Source organism: Falco cherrug, chromosome 12 (genome assembly GCF_023634085.1).
Source record: "Falco cherrug isolate bFalChe1 chromosome 12, bFalChe1.pri, whole genome shotgun sequence".
In the NCBI taxonomy this organism is placed as follows: Eukaryota; Metazoa; Chordata; class Aves; order Falconiformes; family Falconidae; genus Falco; species Falco cherrug.
Window position 1 is genome coordinate 9,218,197 of NC_073708.1, and position 21,447 is coordinate 9,239,643.

The 21,447-nt window shown below is 57.5% G+C and overlaps 3 protein-coding genes across 3 annotated transcripts; 2 read left to right on the top strand and 1 right to left on the bottom strand.

Annotated features, from left to right (window-relative positions):
- The first annotated feature begins 3 nt into the window (after positions 1–3).
- PRDX6 (peroxiredoxin 6) lies at positions 4–9,757 on the top strand. The gene is made up of 5 exons (XM_055724220.1): positions 4–162; positions 2,006–2,162; positions 6,750–6,896; positions 7,486–7,632; positions 9,044–9,757. The coding sequence occupies exons 1-5, from the start codon at positions 71–73 to the stop codon at positions 9,173–9,175; spliced, it is 675 nt and encodes a 224-aa protein (XP_055580195.1). The 5' UTR covers positions 4–70; the 3' UTR covers positions 9,176–9,757.
- A 3,978-nt stretch (positions 9,758–13,735) lies between these two features.
- Positions 13,736–17,476, bottom strand: FAM78B (family with sequence similarity 78 member B). The gene is made up of 2 exons (XM_005434225.3): positions 17,044–17,476; positions 13,736–15,852 (listed from the first exon to the last, which is right to left on the bottom strand). Exons 1-2 carry the CDS (start codon positions 17,304–17,306, stop codon positions 15,330–15,332), a joined length of 786 nt encoding a protein of 261 aa, XP_005434282.2. The 5' UTR covers positions 17,307–17,476; the 3' UTR covers positions 13,736–15,329.
- A 173-nt stretch (positions 17,477–17,649) lies between these two features.
- On the top strand, positions 17,650–21,083 carry PLPP6 (phospholipid phosphatase 6). The gene is made up of 2 exons (XM_055724219.1): positions 17,650–18,251; positions 20,177–21,083. The coding sequence occupies exons 1-2, from the start codon at positions 17,852–17,854 to the stop codon at positions 20,545–20,547; spliced, it is 771 nt and encodes a 256-aa protein (XP_055580194.1). The 5' UTR covers positions 17,650–17,851; the 3' UTR covers positions 20,548–21,083.
- The last annotated feature ends 364 nt before the right edge of the window (positions 21,084–21,447 follow it).

Here is a 21,447-nt window from a genome sequence, read left to right on the forward strand (position 1 = left end):
GGAGCCCCGCGCATGCGCAGCAGAGCGCCGGTAGCGAGCGGAGTCTGCCACCGCCGCAGCAGCCGTAGCCATGCCGGGCCTGCTGCTGGGCGATGAGGCGCCCAACTTCGAGGCGGAGACCACGCAGGGCCGCATCCGCTTCCACGACTTCTTAGGAGACTCGTGAGCACCGCGGGGGGCAGCGGGACCGGGGGGGCGGGCGGGGGCGCGGGGCCGCTCACCGGGCAGCAGCGCGGGGCCCGGCCCCGGGGGCCCGGCTGTTCCCCCCCCCCGCAGGCCTGGGAGCGCCGTGGGGAGGCAGAGCCGGCCACTCTGAGCCGCGAGCTTCTTCCAAAAAGTGTATCTTCCGTCGAGCCGCAGCGCTCAGGGCTGTGCCCGGGGGGCGAGGGGGGCCGCCGGGCAGGGCGATTTCGCAGGGGCCCGGGCTGCGCGGCACCTCTGCCCACCTTCCCCCATCCCCTCCTGCGGGCTGCGGGGCAGCAGGGCGAGCCGAGCCCCCAGGCAGAGGGGGGTGGGCCTCTGAAAGCAGCAGAGCCCCAGGAAGGGCAAAGCAGCAGCACTTGGTGCAGGCCAGTCCCAGAGACCAGCTCATGTGGCACCTGCGTCCCTTGTGAGTGGGCCTGCGTGCGCGAAGGTGCGTAATGGAGCAGCGACAAAGGACTCTGGTCCTGTTGGAGCCCGGCAGGGAAAGCCACGTGCCCTCAGGCACTGTTTCATGCAAGGCTTGTTGCTCCGTTTCTGGCACGAGCGAGCAGCAGGGTGCTGGCACAGGACATCTGGGACTTGCTCCCGGCAGCGCTTGGCAGGTTGTGTCCACTTCTGTCAGCATTGCAAGCTTTGGCAAAAGGAGAAAAGGAGCTCTCTTAGCGAGAAAGCAAGCTGCAGGGTGCCTTAAAACTGGCTGTTCCAGCCTGATCACCCACGGGGCACTTTCTCAGCCAGCTTCTACTCGAATACTGCCTCTTTTTTCAGGTAGTATACTTACTGTACAAAGAGACTTGTAGCACCAGTGGCCAGGTAGCTGCCCAGTAACTTAATGGTGAGCCATGGCAATCGCACAGCCCTGGCAGAGCTGCAGCATGCCTTGCTTGATCCCTCCAGCTCCATTCCCAAATCTCTAAGGCAGAGCTTCCCCCAGCTGCTGCGGCATACGGCTGTATTTGCTGAGCACTGGGGGCCAGGTGAAGAGTGGTGCAGTAAGCCCTGTTGAGCGTTGAGCTGAGAAATAGTGCGACAAGTCCCTAGCAGGGAGCTTTACGTGCTGAGGTGGCTTTGCGTGAACCTCTGGAAATATCTGAGAGCTGGTTTGACATAAGCTAGGCTGCATTGCTACCTTCCTCTGCACTGGTTGCCTTACCTGTAAAGTGGGGTCACTTGTATTTGCCTACTCTAAAGACTACAAAATCCACTGATGGGAAGCAGTGGGCAAAAGCGAGGTGGCAGCATTGTTGTAACGGTAGCCATAAAGTGTTGAAATACTTATTTTTTTCATTAAGTATGTTTAGCAGCTGTTGGGTTAAGGGTTGTTCCTATCCCATTCTTTGAAGTTGCACAATATACATGGGTATTTCTCCTCACGGTGGTTGATGGGGTAGACTGGATAGCAAATAGCAGTGTAAATCAGCAATGGTCTCTGCAATAACGTGGCTGGCAGGTTAGCATCTATGTCCCCTTGCACATGTGGTCTCTGGGGTACACAGTCTACACACAGCTCCCCCAGACTTCCTCACCTGGCACGGTATCCACTTCCACATCAAGAACCAGCATCCCCTGTGGGATCCTGGAAGGGAGAGAGGGAATGAGGTGCAGGGGGTTCCTCAGAGCATGAGGAACGGGGCTCATCTCATGAAGCCTTCTAGCCCAGAGTTCCCAGGACAGGATTTCCACTTAGCAGAGAGATGAGCTGTTCCCACACGAGTCTCCATGCAGTGCGATCTTTACAGCTTTTTGTCTGCAGTACAAACCAGAATGACATCTCACCCTAATGCCATCTGCTCCCTTTCAGATGGGGCATCCTCTTCTCCCACCCACGGGACTTCACACCCGTCTGCACCACAGAGCTTGGCCGGGCAGCAAAGCTGGCATCCGAGTTCAGCAAGCGCAATGTGAAGATGATCGCCCTCTCCATTGACAGTGTCCAAGACCACCTGTCTTGGAGCAAGGTATGGGGCGTGGGGAGGTGCGAGAAGAGCTTGCACTGCTGTCTTGCTCTGAAGGCCAGAGGAAAAGCCCACACAGAACAGAGCACAGGCTCGGAACTACATATCTCAACTCCCAGAGTATGTTAGCTAGGAGGGGCTGAAATTCAGAGCAGGAACAGGAAGGTCTGCTCCATCTCTTCATGGAGCACTTCACAAAGTCCAGGGCACTCTATGCACTAATAGTTTGAAATCGGAAGAAAATGGTACTACTGCTCTCCCACCAGTACCTGAATGGGTAAAACGTGTATGGAAGTGGTGCCAAAATCTCAGAGGAAGGCAGTCTATCCACAGAGCCTCAAAAAGTTCTGTAATAAAACAGGAAAGGAGGCATCAGAAGCAAACAGGCAGTCTTCAAAGGGTGTGATTCATGCCTAGGCAGGGAAAAGAAAACAGAGAAAAAATGGGGGCTTGTTAAACATAAAACCACAAGTAGGAGACTCTTAAATACAAAACCATCATGAGGGAGTTTAAAAAAAAAAAGATGGGAGCTAAATAGCTTGCTGAAGGAACATGAAAGGAGCTAATTAAGAACTCCAAATGCAGCCTCAGCAATGGTGTCCTGCCAGGGAGTGTGACTCCAGGGCTCATAGGTAGTAGGGGTTTAAAATGAGCATTTCAGACAGATGTGGCCAGAGCATAAAAATCCCTGGGTGAATTACCTGCCTCTTTCTTTGCTCTTAAAATTGGGAATGTTCTCACACATGCATACAATAGCAGGTAGTAAAGGTGAGAAATTTCCACACTCAAATCTGTCTTTAGAAATTACATAATTGCCTTATTGCTTAAATTGCCCTTCGTACCTGAGTGGTGCATGGCTGATGTCCCACCAAGCCTCAGAAGGGCCTGGGAAAAACAGCGTACAAATCCCACACCAGTAAATGAGATTTCTGTGCTGGTCAAATTGGCTGAAACCACCAGTCAAATTAGCAGATAACATCCCATCAGATATAACAGAAAGTTTGGGTTGTGCTTTTGTAAGCGAGTTTCATCTCCTGGTTGGGTAAAACCCTTTGTAAAAGTTAGCAATACCCTACAGTTATTCCAAGTCCTCAAATTTCTAAGAAGCTTCTCAATGAAGTCAGCTTTGTGAAGGACAGGCTCTTTTCTGCAGGGAGACAGGAGGAAGCGATAACTTGTGTCAAGTGAGGGAAGCGATGAGCACCCTCAAGGATCTGCAGAGGCACATGGGGTTCAGCATACTCAGGTGATCTGGAAGAGAGATGAAAAACGAGCTGACTCTGCTGATGCTGTGGAATTGTTCCCTGCAACCTCAGGTAAAACCAGGAGAAGTTGCAGAACAGCCTCTCTACGCTGGCTGATGCGAGGCAGAATAGCACGTTTGGAAAACCTTCCAGAACAGGTGTGGAGAAAGGCAGAGGGCAGTGGACCAAGCTGCGGGGAGCTTTCTGTCAGGCTGGGAGAGGCCTTGGAGACGGTGCTTTGGAAACGTCAGCTCAGCACCTGTCAAAAAGAAAACCGTGAGAGCCCTCCAGAGCAAAAGATCCAATTGGTGAGGATAAATCCGTAGCAGACTGGAGTCTTCCGTGCAGCCTATGTTTGAAATCACCCATCTTGCAGACTACAGGGGAACAAGAAAAGGTGCAGAGAGGGAACAAGAGAACACAGCAGCCTGCAGATTTGGGCAGGTTTGCTTCAGTGCAGAGCAACTGGGGCTCTTTATCCTGGGAATGAGAGGACATGTCAGGCTGCGACACAGTGAGCAGTGCAAGGAGCACAGAGGAGCAATGAATGCAGCATGCGTGCATCATGGAGGACACAAGAGGACAGGGATGCGATTGCTTTGCTCTTGAACCTTGCCCATACTCGTGGTCCTTTTCCTTTGTCCTTGATAAAGCAGAGAAGAACTTCAGATAATGTGGAGAGCTAAAGAGCTGAACTAGGAAGGCAAGTGTTAGGGCCTGCCACAATTCTGAGATCAGGGCGGTGCCCCAGATGTTCTCCTGCCCAGCCGTGAGAAAGAAAAGAGCTTAACAGAGATACCAACCCTTGGCAGAAGCTGCCTGTCTGGGCAGAAGCAGTCTTCGTTAAATGCTAGAGTGAGATCTAGAAACTGCAATTTCTTTCACTAGATCTTAACTTAGAGAGAAGCCCTAGGAGTGAGCCAAACTTTGGGCAGACCTCTCCATGCAATGTGCTTTCTCTTTGGATGAAGCTCCTAGCAGCAGCGAGAGGATGAAGCTGTTTTTACATGGAGCACAGTCTGTGAGGAAGCAAGTAGGCAGGAGGGATGGCTGAAATCTGCATGAAACAACAAAGAAACTTCTTGCTTTGCTGTTAAATTTCAGTGGGTAGGTGGAACCAGAGTATAGCTGATAATTCTCCCGTCACTTTGCTCAGCTTCGCTTTCCCAGTGAAGATGTCGCTGCTGTTCTTGTCCATCCCTAGCCAAGACCCAGAGGCTTGCTCCGGGGCTCAGAATAAGCTTGTAGCTCTGCTGGGGACTGATCCCACTCTCCTACCTCCCCAGTCTGTGCACTGCTTCTCTAGGGGTTGGCTGAATGCCTAAGCTCCTTAAGCAGGGTTGACTGGCGCGTGCTGTGCATGTCAGAGGAGGTTTCAGTGCTCTCTTTAGCCACTGGTGCCGTTGCTTCGGCAAGTTAGGGGTGAATAAACCACTCCGGTGATGTCTGGTTTCAGCTTGGACTCTGGAAAGACAAATAGTTTGTAGGGAAGTCAAGTGAGTATTTGGTGTCTTAAAGCAAAATAGGGCAGGGTTTGTCAGGCTGTTTGTTGTACAAAGATCCCCAGGTCATGAAATTGCCTGCATTTTGGAACAAGTTACAGTCCATAGGATTCAGATACTGCTTCTAGAAGCTCTCTTCATCCCCCAGCCTCCACTTGGAAGAGAAGTGGGAAGAGTGTCACTGTCTGACCTTCATTTACAGCCTCCTGCAACTCTGTGGGGCATTCAGAAGCGTTTTGCCTGGGCTGGCCTCTCTGGCTTTGCTTTCCTTCCCTGATCTGCTTTGACAAGGCAGGTCTGCAGGAGAACAGAAGTGATTCCTTCCTTCCAAGGCAGGTCTGACCACAACCCAGCAGAGATAAACAGCCCCTTTTTGCGGTGCAGAGCTGACTCAGAAAGGCCCAGGGAGAAAGCAAGTGAAGAGAAAAGCTGTACAGGAGACGTCTTCCCGCCTGTACACCACTTGACCTGCTTGTAGCAGGTTCCTGAGCAACCAGGGCAGGGTTACAGCTCTTCCTGTCACCACCATTGGCCTAGGAGGGCTGAGTAGTGGTGTAGGGCCTGCCTGCTCTTGCTGCCTCTGGCCTGCTCTGAGCCACAGTGGGCAGCACCAAGGGGCAGCATTTTCATCTCTGCTTTCCCCAAGTTCCCTCTGAGCAGGACCCAGACTGTTCCCCCACATTGAAAGCCCGGGTAAGGCAGAGAGGCTTGTACGTTCAGATTATCAGCTCAGCTGATAATGCACCACAGTGGTGTGTGGGAGGGTTGTGTCAGCACTGGAGCCAGAGGCTAGCAAGGCTGAAAGGAACAGGCAGCTGTTTTGGGGCAGAAACCTTGAATTAAATTTGTTTTAATGCTGGCAGCTGCTCGGCTTGTGCTGCCTTGAGCAGGTTCCTCCCAGCCCTGCTGTGGCTCGGTGTAACCTGTATGGGTGGTACTGCAGAGTACAAGAATAGCTTGAATGCTTTGGCTGAGTCCAGACCAGATTCAGAGACGCTCAAAATAGTTTTCCCTGTGGAGCAGGTCAAGTTTGGGCTAGCACAGGGAGCAACCTCATAAACTGTGGTCACAAGGGAGAGCTTGCACAGCTGTGGACAGGAATGGTTTTCTCTTCTGCCCCAGCCATGGTTCAGAAAGGTGCAGTGTCCCAGCACCTGCACTCAGACTTTCACTCTGTTTTCAGAAGCCTTTAACTAAGCAGGCTAGGAGTGACTTGCTGAATGGAGCTGGTCCCTCACACAAGACCTGTGAATTGTTGCACTTGGCCTTTGTTAGCAGTAAAGTTGCTGGTTTGCTCTGCCACTAGAGGCTTAAGAGCACAGCCCAGTTCAGGTGTGACACCAACACATCTGTCAGTAGTGCTAGATCACTTACTGGGTTGGAAGAGGGACACCTCTGTTCCAGGGAGATTTAACCACCTTTCCCCGAGGTCACTGGCATGGCCAGGACTTCCTTGTTTTGCCATACTCGCTGCCTGGGCAAAGCAGCTGGTCCACAGGCAGTTCCAGAGCTGAGTGACACAGTGTAAGCATAGACAGCCAAACAACTGACCTCTAAGAACAAGACAGAGTCCAGCCTGGCACGCAGGTTTCTGGTTTGCCATGCAGAGAAACTTCATGGAAGGCCATGCGCCCCTGGCTGTGCTGTCCCAGACTGAGACCTTGGGGCCAAGCAAGTCACAAGCTCCTGCAGAGCAGCTGCTGAATGTGTTTGCATGGCCCCTCTGCAGGAGCTTGCCCCACACACATAAAGCTTGCCTGCACTGCTCCCTGCCTGGCCTCTGTCCCCTCTGATGGTACCCACAGCAGGGAGGATGAGCAATGCCAGTGGTTTTGTCTCTGCAGGACATCAATGCGTACAATGGGGAACAACCTGAGGAGAAACTCCCCTTCCCCATCATTGCTGATGCAAACCGGGAGCTCGCTGTCAAGCTGGGCATGCTGGACCCAGATGAGCGGGACAAGGACGGCATGCCCCTGACCGCTCGTGTGGTAAGTACCAGGCCCTGCGTGGCACCCTTCTCAGCAGTAGATATCGCCTGCCGTCCTGCCTTGTGTCCTTGGGGCTGGGCTTGAAGACGGGGGCAGCTTACCTGAAGGGACATGACCATCTTCAGGAGCTAAGTTGACTTCCTTGGGCTAGAACCATCGGTCGTGCTGCAGGAAGAGGCTGATGCAGTGCTGGCCTGCTGGCAACAGCTCCGTCTTGCTGTTGCTGCCACCTTATCTCAGTTGGGCCTGTCCTAACATAGGAGACAAAAGTGCTCGATCTGCTGGACTTTCCCTCTCCCATCCCGTGCTTGCATTAAAAGGGCACAGGTCGAGGGGAGGAAGCATTTTGGGTAGCAGAGCAAGCTGTCATTGGAAACAGGAGCTCCCAGAGCAAACACCGTGTTCCCTGTGCCTGGGCGTCACTTGTTGCTCTAGGAGATTGCCACCATGGCATCTCCCCTGTCCCAACACCTGCGATCAAGCAGGCCACCTCCCAGGAAAGGGAGGGGCAGCAGCGCTGAGCAGGTCCAGTGGGGCAGTTGGACAAACATCATCTGCCCAGCCCCTGACCCTGTCTCCCTGTGCTCAGGTGTTTGTTTTTGGCCCGGATAAGAAGCTGAAACTCTCCATCCTGTACCCAGCCACCACTGGGAGAAACTTTGATGAGATCCTGAGAGTGGTGGACTCCCTGCAGCTGACAGCGTACAAGAAGGTTGCTACGCCTGTGGACTGGAAGGTGAGGAGGGGAGCAAATCTCACAGCTGGGCACTGAAAATGTGCATTGAAACGTCAACCAGCCTCCCTTGGAGGGGGATCCATGGGGTGCTGAAAGCTGCTGGGGTCCTGGGATGTGAGTTAGATCCCAGCCCAGTTCCCAGGGCTGTTGCAGTCTGGGGTCAGCCACAGGAACCTCCCTTCCCTGCCCTTGGTCCCTGGTGCCACCAGACACCAGTGCTGGGCCCTTCTGGCTATCAGTACTTGAACTCTGGGCCACGGCAGGTCCTGCCCTTGCTGTCTGTGATAAGAAAGTGCATTACCAGGTGTCAGTGTGCCAGAGTCCCCTCAAAGCCAGTGAAGCAGCAAGCATGGGGGACTGCTCCCTTGGCTGGCTTGCTGCTTTTCTGCCATTGAGCCAGGAAGGGCCAATATGGGCATGGCCCTGCTTTGCTCAGCGTGTATACAGCTGATTACTACTTGAAGTTGCTCAGTTGTGGCCATCCCTGTTTAGTAGCATTATTTAAAACTCCTGAGAACAGTTTGGGCAACCAGGGGAAAGCAAGAACAAGCAGCACAGTCTGGCTGCTTTAGCTATCCAGTGTTTCCTCAGCCCAGCAGAGCTGCTCAGCTCCTGGACCTGTCCTGCCGCTGACTTTGATATCTGTTACTGGGGAAGCCTGCCGCTGTGGAGCCAGAGGACACACCCCTGCTGTTACAGGGTGTCCTGCAGAAGTCCTCCTGTGTTACGAGGCAGGACCAGGCTCCCAGAGCGTTGTCCCAAACAGCTGCTCCATCTGGGCTGGAAGGGCCCCATAGGCACAAGCCCTGGAGACTGAGTAGCTCGGGGTATTGAGGCACTTTGCTGTGCCTCTCCACCCCTCAACACCAGAATTCATGTGCTGAATGTACAATGAACTGCACCTTCACTTCTTGGGGCAGAGCAGGGCATGGAGGCAGCCTTGCCTCTGAAGATACCTGTCTCCTGCAGCATAAGGTCCCAGGGGTGCGGGGCCAGCTTGCCCACCTGCCAGGGCAGCACACCTTTCCCCGGGGCTCAGCATGCCAGGGGGAGCCACTGCCTTTCCGGGAGTGCCAGAGCAATAGGAATGTGTGAGCAGCTTGGGCAAACTGTGCTCCCTCCTGCGTCACAGAGGTGCCCGAATTCCTCTCTCGTTACTCCCTGTTCCTGTGGGAGTGCTGTGGGGAAGAGCTGGGCTGCGAGATCCCTTGGCAGGGCTGGCAAACGGCACAGCTGTCCCTTTCAACGTCACCCACACCTCCTGGTGTAGCTCCCACTCAGTCCTCGCTGCAGGGGACATGCCTGGGGCACTGGGGCTGAGTGTTCACGAGGAGACTGTCACCTACCAGCAGGGACGTGCCACCTGCATCCAGCTCCTCTGCTGCTCTCACAGTTCCCGTTTGCTCCCCAGCCTGGTGACAGTGTCATGGTCGTGCCCACCTTACCTGATGAGGAAGCCAAGAAGCTCTTTCCCAAAGGAGTCTTCACGAAGGACCTGCCGTCGGGCAAGAAGTACCTGCGTTACACCCCGCAGCCGGAGTGAGTGGGTCCGCCATCCGTCCCGCCAGGCTGCACATCGTTCGGTGTTGGGAGCCTTCCCCGTGCCCAGCTCCTGCCTCCCCCACACCGTGCGATCAGCAGCCTCGTACCATCAACATTGATGGTGCATCACAATACTAAACCAATCTTCCCCATCCCTTTCATCCCTCACATCCCCTCAAAACTAAAACCCTGGGTGTTTTCTTGCCTTGAATCAGCCCCACAAGGAAGAGATTAGCAGACCAGTGGGGGCTCCAGGGCTCATGCTGTGGAGTCTCTCATGTTCAGCGCTGGCTGAGTTTTTCCCGAAGGCACGGTGGGAAGCGTGGTGTCAGCAGCCGGGCCCCGGAGGGGTGTCCTGCTGGGCTCACACACCTTCCCATCAGGGAGCTTCGGGGGCTCCAAGCTGCTGCGTGCCTTTCAGAGCAGCCGTCACTAACGCATTTACACCTTTGTGGGATCCTGTGCGTAGAGGAGGAGCTGCAGAGCCAAATCTCTCACTGCTTTCTCATCTGTTGCTGGAAGTCGGTTGGTTTTAGGTTTTATGGAAGAGGGAATAGAGCAAATAAACTGATCTTCAGTACTACCTGCAATATCCCTGGCCTGTCTCTGCTGCCGTCCATGGCATCCTGCGCCGTTTACTTTGTTCCCTGTGGCCATGCAGCTGGGATGTGTGGCCATGCTTCTGGGTGGGTGGCCCTGACACGGATCGCCCTTGTTCCTGCTGTGTAACTTGCTTTGGAAACACAGGTTGTCCCAGGGGACATAGTCTCAGGCAAGGCAGCAGGATCTCGCTGTCAGGAAGATGTCTCCTTGGGGAACGTGCTGCAGCATGGCCTGCCACGAGTGCTGGGCAGGGGTCCTGCCCTGCTTCCCAGGGCACCATACAAGCCAGGCGAACTCCACCCCGCTCTCCCACACCTACACCTCGGGGATTTGCCAAGAGGTGAGCGATGTTTCAGAATAATGCTAGGAAAGAAACCCGCTCGCCGAATAGCCAGCCAGCATCTCGGTGCCCGGCACAACCAGCAACACTGAAAACGAGCAGCTTGTGAAAGAAATTGGCTGGCCTGGGGCACGAGCATACCCCGCGGCAAGCGGGGTTAGTAGGGTTGATGGTCGCTGTAAGTAAGCAGTGTGCTGGATGCAATGAGATACCCTCCAGCATCCTGCAGGCCCTACTCCCGGGGCAGCACCCACACCCACCTGGGACGGAGCCCGTCAGACAACATCCAGAACTGCCGGCTCCTGTCACTGTCCAGCACCTCAGCATGCAGGCCAGGCCACCCCACTGAGGACATCCTTCCCCAAACACGTCTGTGTTTCAGACAGCTCCCTCTTTAATTGCCAAAAAAAAAAAAGTTTATATTAATGTTTAATTGCCTTCAGGACCTATATGGTGAATATCAGTATTTTCCCCAAAATAACTTAAATGAACTTTCATTATCCAGTTCTGCATTATCCCCATGTATTACTTTTACTAGAAGATAAAAACACCTGATCTCTGGCTTGAGTTTTATTCCGCCTCTTTCACTCTGCAAGAAGTGGGAGGGGGGATCTGCAATTTCAAAGGGGAAATGGCTCCTTTCGGTGTAATTTTTCAGCCTTATCAAGCTTGGCAGCCCCTGGTCCCCCACAGCTGGGCTGCATGAGCTCCTGGCTTTCTTGCTGTTCCCTCAGCATGCAGCCCCCACCTTGATCTGGTTTCCACTGGGAAAAAGGGCTGTCTGCCCACCACCCCCCCCGAGCTTTCCAACCGACTGTCCCATTTTCTGGAAGCTTGAGGACATGGCCCCACAGCAAGCTTTGTACAGACAGGCTGCTCTGAGCATCCCTAGGGAAGGGGCACTGCAGGGCAAGCACAACCTCTCTGGGACACCAGAGAAGCACCTGCTAGTTGGGACAAGGGGGAACAGGTCCCGTCACCAGACCCAGGGGCTTGAAGCGGGCAGGGGCAGCTGCTGGTCCCACTGCCAAGCCAGGCAGGGGCTGACGGCCAAAAGCCCATAAATTCCTGCTCCCCTAGAGGAGCAAGCCAGCCAGACGGACTCAAGCAAACACAGGGTTTGGTTCCAGTACAGCTCGAGTGGTTTTTCTTTTAATCCCAGAGAAGTGAAATGCAACATTTGTTCGAGTTGGTAATAACATCCAGAGACAGAAGTCCAAGCCCCCTACTCGGTAAAGTCATTTGTATTTAAGGCACTCTGCAAAACCAGCTTTCCTCTTCTTCCGATTTTCCCCACGCGGCAGCAGAATACCTGGTTTGGTCTTTTCTCCATAGTGGCACCCACACATCCTGGCTCTTCCCACTGTCCCCGGGAACTGACGACAGCAAACCCAGCGGGAGCAGCCAGAGAAATGCCAGGAGGCCGGGTCAGTGAATACAGAAGGGCACAGGAGGGAGCACAGCGCCTGGGGAGGGGGCACAGGGACCTCGAGCTTCTGCAGGAAGGGGACAGGCACCAGGTGTCCTCCCAGCAGGCACGACGTGATTCCCCATCCTTTCTCCCCCTCCCAGCTTCGAAAGGGGACAGGAGCAGAAGGAGGGGGGGCACAAGCATCCCTCCACAGCAGTGCTCCCAAACACATGGCAGCACCCCAAAACGCAGGGGGCTGGGCGGGGGGGGGACCCAGCTGCCCCCACCGTGCAGCAGAAATGACCCCCCCAACTTCCAGCCGTCAATAAATACCAATAAATAACTTAAATAAATAAATACATACATAAATAAATAAATAGATAAATAGATAAATAAATGACCCGAGGACGGGACAGAGGGGAAGGGGCACCCCGAAGCTCAGGGCAAGGGGAGTGTGAGGGTGGGCATTTCCGTGACCTGCCCCTCCCTGAGATAACGGGGTGCTGGTGCGAAAGGGCAGTGCAGGGAAGGCATCCCACGGCTGGATGGATAACTGAGGCTGGGGGTCCGGGTACTCATCCCTGGCGTGGGCTCTGCAGCTGGGGGGTCCCACTCGGGGTCCCTATCAGTACAGCTGCAGGCCACGGGGACGCAAGCCAAACCTGGACTCGCAGGCGGGAGCTCTCAGCCACTGCCTCCCTCCCTTCCCTCCCTTCACTTGAGCACCTCGAGCCCTGCACCCACCTCAAGCCCTGCACCCACCGGTCAGTGCTACTGAGCTCGGGCAGATGCTCGGCCAGCACCTCCACCCAAGTGTGAACACGCACCTTTTGCAAACATGCAAAATGCCTGCAGATTTTTGCAAAAATTGTTTCCAAATTTTTTTTGCAAACAATTTTCTGCAAACTTTTTTTTCTTTTTCTTTTTTTAACGGGGAAATGCCCACGAAGACAACCCACACATAAAACTGAGTTAAGTGCATCAAATGCAGCCTTTGGAGAAGGAGCGGGCATGGAAGCCCGGCCTAAGTGTGGAGGGGTGGAGGCAGGCATGGCCCCAGGGCTGAGCCAGAGCCTGCCTGCAGGCTGGGGCAGCCCTGGGAGCTCAGGCACATGGCTACAGCTACGGCCAGACACTGGCAGCCGCTGCTGTCTTGATGTCATGGCAGACAGTGTCCAAGGCTCCGACCAGCCAGCACGTCCCAAAAGATGGCAATGAATTCAAGAGCATCCCTGCCCCAGCATCCCCGCTCTCCCAGCCAGCTGGCACCACGGCAGTGCCACAGCAGCTCCCTGGGCTGACAGCCGGCACGCAGCCCCCGAGCGCAGCCCCAGCCCTTCCCTGCAGGTTTTGGGGAGCTGGCTCGCATAGCCTCTCTGGACACAGCATCCTCCGCCTGCAGCCCATCTCTGGGCTACCAGGTTGCTGGGGAACCTCTTCCTCTGGCTTTTTAGCTGTGATGCTGCCAGAGACATTTCTGTCCCACTGAGTCAAAAGTACGCATCTGCCTTATTTGAAACCAAAAGGTACTTACCCCTCTTCCTCCTCTCCCAAACATTAAGAAAAATTGTCTTTAGAGTTTCTAAGCCCTCTCCACACACACTTTTTGAGAAACAAAACATTGGTGACGGCAAAAGCTGACGTCAATCCCTCATCAGGACAAAACCATGGGCAGAGTCTCACAAGACTGGACATCTTCCCACGCTGGCAAGCTCCCAGTAGAAGTTTTGCCCCAGAAGACACAGCAAACCAAAGCTCCGAGCCCACCCTCCCTCCAAACCTCTCCCACTGCAAGGCTGTAGCCCCCAGCAAAACCCAGATGTAGGCACCGAAAGCAGCAGGTTCCCAGCCCGCTGTGAGGCCGAGCAGGAGAAGCAGGACCGCCAGCCCCAGCATGGGGAAGTGTGCGTCGAGGCATCAAAATGCAACACTCCCAAAGGAAAAAATAAAGAATCGAAGCAGCGGCAAACGCTACTGAGAATAGTTAAGTAGCATGGGGATCTCACAGGGATTTTTGGTCTAAGATGCCTGGGGAGCCCCTCTGCCGGCGGGGACCGCGGTGCGCATCCTGCCCTGGAAAAGCACAAGCCATGGCTGAAGCTTTGCAGAAGCTCGGCCACGCTTGGCAGAGCAATGCTGCAGGGATGTGCCAGCACACGGGGGGGAACAAAGCAGACCTGGGCTGGGCGTCCCGACAGCCAGGCAGGAAAGGCTTTGCACCCAAGTGCCGAACACGGCCATCCTCCCCGGGCTCTCCTGGCAGCAGGACAGAAGATGGGACTCTCCCAGTGCGAATCACCTGCATCCCCAGGGCAGCGCAAACCTCCCATGGCATGAAGGCAGGGGTGCGAGCCAGAGGAGTCACAGGGCTCACGCTGGGGCGGTGGATGGAGCAGAGAAAGCAGCAAAAGCCGTAACCCGGGAGCAACAGGTGCCTGGGGCACTGGCAGCACAGCCATGACTTACGCCTCTGCTGCATCTCAAGGGCGAGACACTGGGAATTGCAGGTTGCAGCCCACAGTGCCACACCACAGACCAGTCGATGCCAGCCATCCAGGCAGCGAGGGGCAAGGAGAAAGGCAAGCTAAGCCCCCTGCCGCCTCCCAAGCACCTGCAGCAGCAGGAGGCAGTGCCTGCTCCTCCTTCCCGGGCAAACCCAGGCCTGCCCCACACAGCCTCTGCTCACACCCCTGCCTCCCACCCACAGAGAGGAGACCCCCATCCCTGCAGAGCCTGGGGCAATGCTGTCCCCTCCACCGGCATCCCTGCCTTTAAGCACTCCACTCTGTGGGTGGCTGAGGAGGAGGAGGGTCTCCACGTGAGCTGGCATTTGCATGGGAAATGAGCAAGCACCCAACTTCTTGCAAGGGACTTGTGTCTGCAGTGGAAGCGTGCGAGTCCCGGGGTGCCTCCACGGTGGTTTGGCTACCCCCTGCACACAGTTAGCAAGCACCTGGGCCGGGTGAACGGGGACTGCTCCCGATTTCTCACTCGGCTGAGAATGGGGTTTGCTTCCGTGAGAGAAGGCAGCGGGATTTGGGGGCGGGGAGGTTGAGGAACTGCAAAGAACTAGTGCACCTTAAAACGAAAGGACATCTAACCTGCCCTTAGATCTCACTCCAAGACAGAAAAGAGCTATGGCATCTCCTACACTCACAACTACTCCAAACACACCCCGACGCATGCAAAATGTGTCCCACTCCCCCTCAGCTGCAGAAAACCCCTCCTGGGCCGCAGCCCCAGCCAGCGCCGGGCTCCAGCTCAGCACCCCGGCGCTACCAGCGCCCGCGCCACTCCTGGGCCCTCCCGCCCAGTCCCAGCGTGCAGGACGAGGCGTGGATTATCAATCCGAAATGCATAGGTATAGACACTGCAGGGACACCCGCGCCCCGGTGGGAAGGGTCACCACAGGAGCCCTCCGCACCCAGCGGGCGCGGCCTCCGCTTCTACCTCCAGCTGAGTGGAAAGCAGCGTTTGCCACAGGCACGGTTCAATCGCACTCACGATCCTTGCATCGCCCTGCAAGGGAAGACGAGTCTGTTCAGGTCAGACAGCCTCTTTCCCAGCCACAAGCCCCTCGAAGTACTCGATTCCGCTCCCTGGGAAATCCTCCAGCTCAGCGATCCCTCCTCCGCACCCCCGGGGCCAGCCAGGCTCTCTTTCCGACTGAGGAGAAGCTGCGTTTCCAAGCGCAGCTACAAAGGCTGGAGGACCCGAGAGATCTGCTTTGGCTCAGAAACCCCGTCCGTCTGCAGCAGGCTGACAGCACCCAGGCCCTCGTGCACACACCCCGGCGCCGCTCTACTTGGGAGGTATCACGACTATAGGCTGCCCTCGCTTGGGTCTCCACATGAGGACTTGGGCATCGTTGGCGTTAGGCTTCACTAGTGCGTTTGGTGGGATGGGCTCCATCCTGCTGAGGATCCGGGGCTGCTCCTGCTGAGTCCTCCCCACCAGCCGTGCCCGCTGCCCCAGCAGCTGCATGGGATCAACCTCGATGTCCACTCGCATCCTCCACTTTATAGTCTGCAAGATGATCTTCTCCTTGGTGGTGGTGTTCATGGCCACCAGCCACGTAGTAAAGCTCTGGTCCCTTTTAATCCTGGTCAGCAGCGGCACGTTACTGTTGCTCACAGGGACAGCCCACGTCACGCTGGGGTAGAAATTGTCATTCATGCTCACTGAGAACCTGGAGATCTTGTTAGTGGGCCCGACCAGGGTCACGGTTTCTGTGGTGTTTCCGTACCAGGGGTAGCTCACGCCATCCGAATCGCTGATGGCTTTTACTCTTCCTTCTCGCAGGTCGGGCAGCTCCCAGCTTGACCTAGGGAATGTGAGGAGAAAGGGCAGGTTAGCAGGGAAACAGCAGCAACAGTGCCTGGTGTGGGGACCCCCGCCTTGCCCACCGCAAGCTCTCTAGGACCACCTTCAACAACAAACACGGCTTTGGTTCCTTTGGGGACACCAAGACGGATTTGGCTCCTCATGGCCAGCCAAAGCCTTTGCTCTGCCAGCGTTACGGTGTTGTAATTAACCCACAATCAAACCAAGTGGGCCCAAACCCCTCGTGGACCCCCTCTGGGGTCAACCCCTCCTTAACCAGCCCCTGTGCTGGAGCAGAACAGCCTTCTGCCCCACACTGGCTGCAGCACCTCCCTCCTGCAACACCAGCCTGCGGTTTTTACACCTCTGAACACACACACCAGCCCAGAGCCACATACAATAATTAAATACCACCGTTAACGCCTGTTGCTGGTGTGATGAAATCCCTGCAGTACAGCTTGGGGGGGGGGGGGGACTGCAGACCCCATTAGCAACATGGCGCGGCTGTGGCAGGGGTGCCAGTCACCACGCAGCGACGGCAAGCAGGCAGCTTTGGTGAAACCTCCCACCCGGTCCCAGCTCCGGCTTGGGAAGCGCTGGGGCTCTGGAGCTGGCTGCGAGCGGCAGAGGATGCGTGGCCACCCCCTGTCCCCTGACAAGCAATGACCTCCACTCGCCCCAGTGTCCCTAAGCGCTCCAGTGCCACGGCAAGCCAAGGTGCCTCAGTGTGGGGACACGGGTGGGCAGCACAGGGATCTGATGCTCCCTGGCGCCCGCGCCCCTGGCAGAAGGCGCAGCAGCAGCAGCTTCACCCCTCAGCGTGACCCCTGGTGCCACCCGCACGACCAGGCTCAGGCCGAGCCCCCAGCCCCATGCCAGCCACCGAGCGGGTCCCTGGCCATTGGGCCCTCGAAAGGACGAGGCGTGGGCCAGCAGCAGGGGCAGCGGGTGCCAGGGTCTGCAGCAGGCTGGGGGCTGTGCCGAGGGCCCGGGGCCGGCAGCGGGGGTGGTGGGTGCTGGAGGGCCCGAAGCCGGTGGGTGCCAGGGGGCCCGAGGTTGGCAGCTGGGGTGGTGGGTGCCGGGGCCCAGGGGCGGTGGGTGCCCAGGAGCCCGAGGTCGGCAGCGGGGGCGGTGGGTGCCGGGGCCCCCCGCCGCAGGCGTGCCCCCCGCCCGTGGCCCTGCCGGTGCTCACACGCCGAGGTCGCTGTAGGTGTTGTAGAACTCCATGTGGTTGCAGGCCTGGATCCAGCCCACCACCCAGGTGTGGCGCCGGGCGATGGGCGGCATGAGGACGCGGGCCGAGGCGCGGAAGTAGGGCGTGCGGTAGCGCAGCACCACCGGCGAGCTCTCCTCGATGGCGGTAGCCGCCGGCTCGATGGTCGCCGACACGTCCGACACCACGATCTGCTCCCGACGCACCCGCGCCTTGCAGGCCACGCTCTGCAGGCACCCCATGGCCGAGCGCTGCTCCGCGTTACCCTCCGCCGCCGAACCGCGGGGCCGGGGGGGAGGCCGGGCCCCCCCCCGCCGCCGCTGCCGCCGCCCGCCCGCAGCGCATCGCCGCCCGCGCACCGGCGCCCGCACCGGCGCCGGCAGGGCGAAGGCGCCGCCGCCGCGCCTCTTCGGGCCCTCGCCGGCTGCCGTACGCCGGCCGGGGCGGGCACGTGCGCCCGGGGAGGGGGCGGGGGGCGGGGGGAGGCGGGGCGAGCCCCGCCCCGCGGGCCGCGGCCGGACGGAGGGGCCTCCCCGCCGCCAGGGGGCGCCGCGGCAGCCGGCTGCACCGCGGCCGGCGGGGGGAGGCGGAAGGGGAAGCGGCGCCGCGGTGGGACTGCCCGGTACCGAGCAGGCGGCGGTGTGCCCTTGGGGGTGCGGCGGGAGGAGCGGGGCGCCGTCCGGGAGGGGAAGCGGCCCCGCGCGGGGGGTGCCATGCCGGTTGCCGGGCGGCCGGAGCAGGCGCGGCGGGCGGTGACGGGCCCCACGCCTCTCGCAGGCCTCCCGCCATGCCGAGCCCCCGGAGCAGCCGCGACCGGCGCGGCGGCGGCGGCCGCCCCGAGTTCCTGTCCCTGGTGAGCCAGCGCGGCCCCGGCGCCCCCGACAGCCCGGCGCGGCGGCGGGAGGCGGGCGGCCCCGCGGCGGCCGCGCTGCCCGAGGAGGACTGCATGAAGCTGAACCCGTCCTTCGTGGGCATCGCCCTCAGCTCCCTGCTCGCCATCGACCTCTGGGCCTCCAAGCGCCTGGGGGTCTGCGCGGCCGAGGGCTCGGCCTGGGGCAGCGCGCGGCCCCTGATGAAGGTCATCGAGGTGTCGGGGCACGGCGTCCCCTGGCTGCTCGGCACCTGCTACGGGCTCTGCCAGAGCCACAGCTCTGCCGCCAGGGAGGTGCTGCTCAACCTGCTGTTCGGTGAGGCTGGGGGCTCACCGCGGGGCTCTGCGAGGCGGGGGGCGGCAAGGGGACCTGGGGGACGGGGCAGAGCTGGGTGAACCTCAGCCTCGCACAGCCCCGAGGGTGCTAGCTGGTGCTGAGTGACGGGCGCGGGCTCACCCGGGGTGCCTGGCACCAGCGCGGGTAACCCTGCAGCCGCAGGGCATGGTGGCCTGGGTACGGCGCACGTCACAGCTCTGACCCACGGCCTGCGAAACTCCTGACAGCCAAACTGCTCCTGCGGTTGCACAAGACTTTCGGGGAGCTGAACTCTCTTTTAGCTCTTCGGCTTATCAGAACAGTGCATTCCAGGTGCAGCTGCCTAGTGTTGAGCCACCAGCCTGTTCCCTGAAAAGCTGCTCTGGCACGCAGACGTCTGCACCCCTGGGCTCCCCGCAGGTAGTACCTGCATGGATTGATCTGTATCAGCAAGCGAGGAGACTCACCTCAAAGCATGCGTTTTAATCTTGTGTGGTGTAACATTCCCCCCCACCCCGGCATCCCGTCCTATTAGGTGTACTTAGATTCCTCATTTTTGCTCACTTAGAAACCGTAGTCGCTCCAGAGCAACACACCTTTTTAGGGTCCAAGTTCTTACTCTTCTATGAAGTTGCAAATAATTGGTGTCTCACACTTATTATTTGAATTTGTATCCTTTTGGTGGGAAACATATGAGTTTACTCATCTTTTTCATCTAGCAACACGTGATTAAATTACAGTCCCGCACGGCAGGGCTGTGGGAAAGGACCTGGAGGCTTTCAACCTGACCTCTGCTTCGAGGAGGTCTGTCCCAGCACCAGGGCCTTGGCCAGCCACCACCTCTCAGGGGCCCTGTCCCAGGGTTGCAGCACCCATGTGGGAAAGGAGCGTTCCCTAATGTCCCAGCTGAACATCCCAAACCATATGTAAAACGGGAAAAAGCAATTGAACTATATTTAAGGGGGGTTGGGAGGTACAGGTATTTAACCAAAGGGAATGGACTGAAGTGACCAAAAGATTTGGTGTCCAGAAATAAGCCTTAGGACAAGCAGAAGTCAGCCTCTCACGAGACTGCCTTGGAAGAAGTAGCCCTGGCTGTGGGCACTGGGCTAGCCGAGCTAATGGGGATGAAGAAAGCACCCTCTGCCCTACGTGGGAAGCTGCTCTTGCCAAATACTGGCTGAATGCTGCTCACAGGTGACTTCTACTGCAACAGCCTTTAGCTCTCTGGGGGCCAGCTACCATTATTTAAGTCACCCTTTATTCCGCTCCTGAAAACCGAAGTGCGGTTAACTTTCTGGCGTTAATCCTGCCAGCCGCAGGGAGAAGCCAGACCACCGGAGCTCTGGCCGCCCACAAGCTGAGGCCCCTCACGCTGAGCTCTGGCTGAGTAGTTGAAGTGGATCGATCGTTCACCCGGGTCAGTTTGTCCCCCCAGCCAGGAAGGAAAGGCAAAGCAATGCTGAGTTAGCACGGCTGTCGGGAAGGGAGTTGTGGGGAATATTAACCCCGCTGTTGCCTTCAGATTAAGGGTGGGTTTGGGCCCCGAGTCATGGCAAGATCAGATTTTACGCAGAAAGAACAGCCCTTGAGTGCAAGCTGGGCAGAGCCCTGTTGCTGGCTGTGGCAGGAGAGGGTCTGGCCTTGCATGAGGGCTGCGTGCAGCAAGAGCAGAGACTGAAGATGTGCTGGAGAAGGCCAAGTGCTGGCTGACTGCCATGCTCTCCCTGCCTGGGTATTGTAGCCATGGGAAATACTGCCTCCTCTTAGCAGGTTTTGGTAACCAAGTGCTTTCTTCTTAGCTAATGGCTGCTTTGTTTATTGCCTTGTTTTCCATGGAGCCGAGGGGGACGGGGAGAACCGACCAAAAAACCCAGCACACCCCAAAACCCAAACCTTGCTCACTTACAGTTACTGTCTCCTAGCATTGCTGCTGGATCTCGTGCTGGTGGCAGTGGTGAAAGGGCTTGTCAAGCGGCAGCGGCCCACCCACAACAAGATGGACATGTTTGTCACCATCTCGGTGGACAAGTACTCCTTCCCGTCCGGCCACGCCACCAGAGCTGCCCTGGTCTCCCGCTTCATTCTACGTCACCTGGTGCTGGCCGTCCCGCTGCGGGTCCTCGTGGTGCTCTGGGCTCTCATCGTCAGCATTTCAAGGGTCATGCTGGGCAGGCACAATATGACGGACGTGCTCTTTGGTTTGCTCCTGGGCTATGCACTGTACAGCGTGGTGGAGTACTGCTGGCTGTCCCCACTCAACGCGCCTGCCCTCTTTGCGCTCTGGAGCCGTTGATAGCTGACTCCCTCCCAAAGCTGGAGGCATGTGCCTGGGTTTCTGAGCACGCACAGGGAGGGGATACCGGGACTTGAACTCACATCCTAGACCCCATCTGTCCAGCCAAGACTTTGACACTAGCGGTGCTGCAGGCTCCTGTGCCTGCACTTAGGTGTTTGGTGCTGTCTTGCCTTCCTGATGGGCTGTCGGGCAGGGCGTGCACTGGCCAAGCAGCAGCACTGACTGTTCCCCCATGAAAAAATAGCAGTCCCTGCAGAGCCCAGGGGAGGCTCAGCACGTTCATCCAGCAGCTCGCTGCTGATGCTGTGAATCTGCATGTTCTTGCTGGACACCTGCTGCGTTGGCATATGATGTATGTGGTAGCTGTGGCTTTGCGGAGATTTCTCTGCCATAGCCCATGTATCTGTATGCTGTAAATCACTGTCACTGTGTTACTGTCGCAAACATGCCCTGCACAATCTGCTCCATTATGTCTGCCGGGAGGGTCTCTCTGGGGTCTGTCCTCAGGTTCATAAAGAGCTCTGCCTTCCTAAGCAATCCGTCTCTTCCCTATTAATCTCAATTTAAGTACTGCACTGAGGCCAGCTCTAAGCAGTGAGGACGTGGGCACCTGGCTCCCAGCGCCATGGGGAAGGGATGGTGTGCCCAAGGGTTTGGTCCATCCATGCCATCTCCAAGGCACCGGGTAACAGGTAGCCCTCGTGAGAGCTTCAGCTTGTCAAGTCTCAGGGGGGGCGGGGGGGGGGGGGGTACAGCACATTCACAGCAATTCCTGTTTGTCAGCACTTTACCAGTGCTGCTGACAGCATCCTGCAGAGCGAGCCCCTTCCCTACAGCCTAGCAGCCAGCAGTACGCCCTCACGCAGGCTGCGGGGCAGCCCTGGGCGCTGAGCCTTA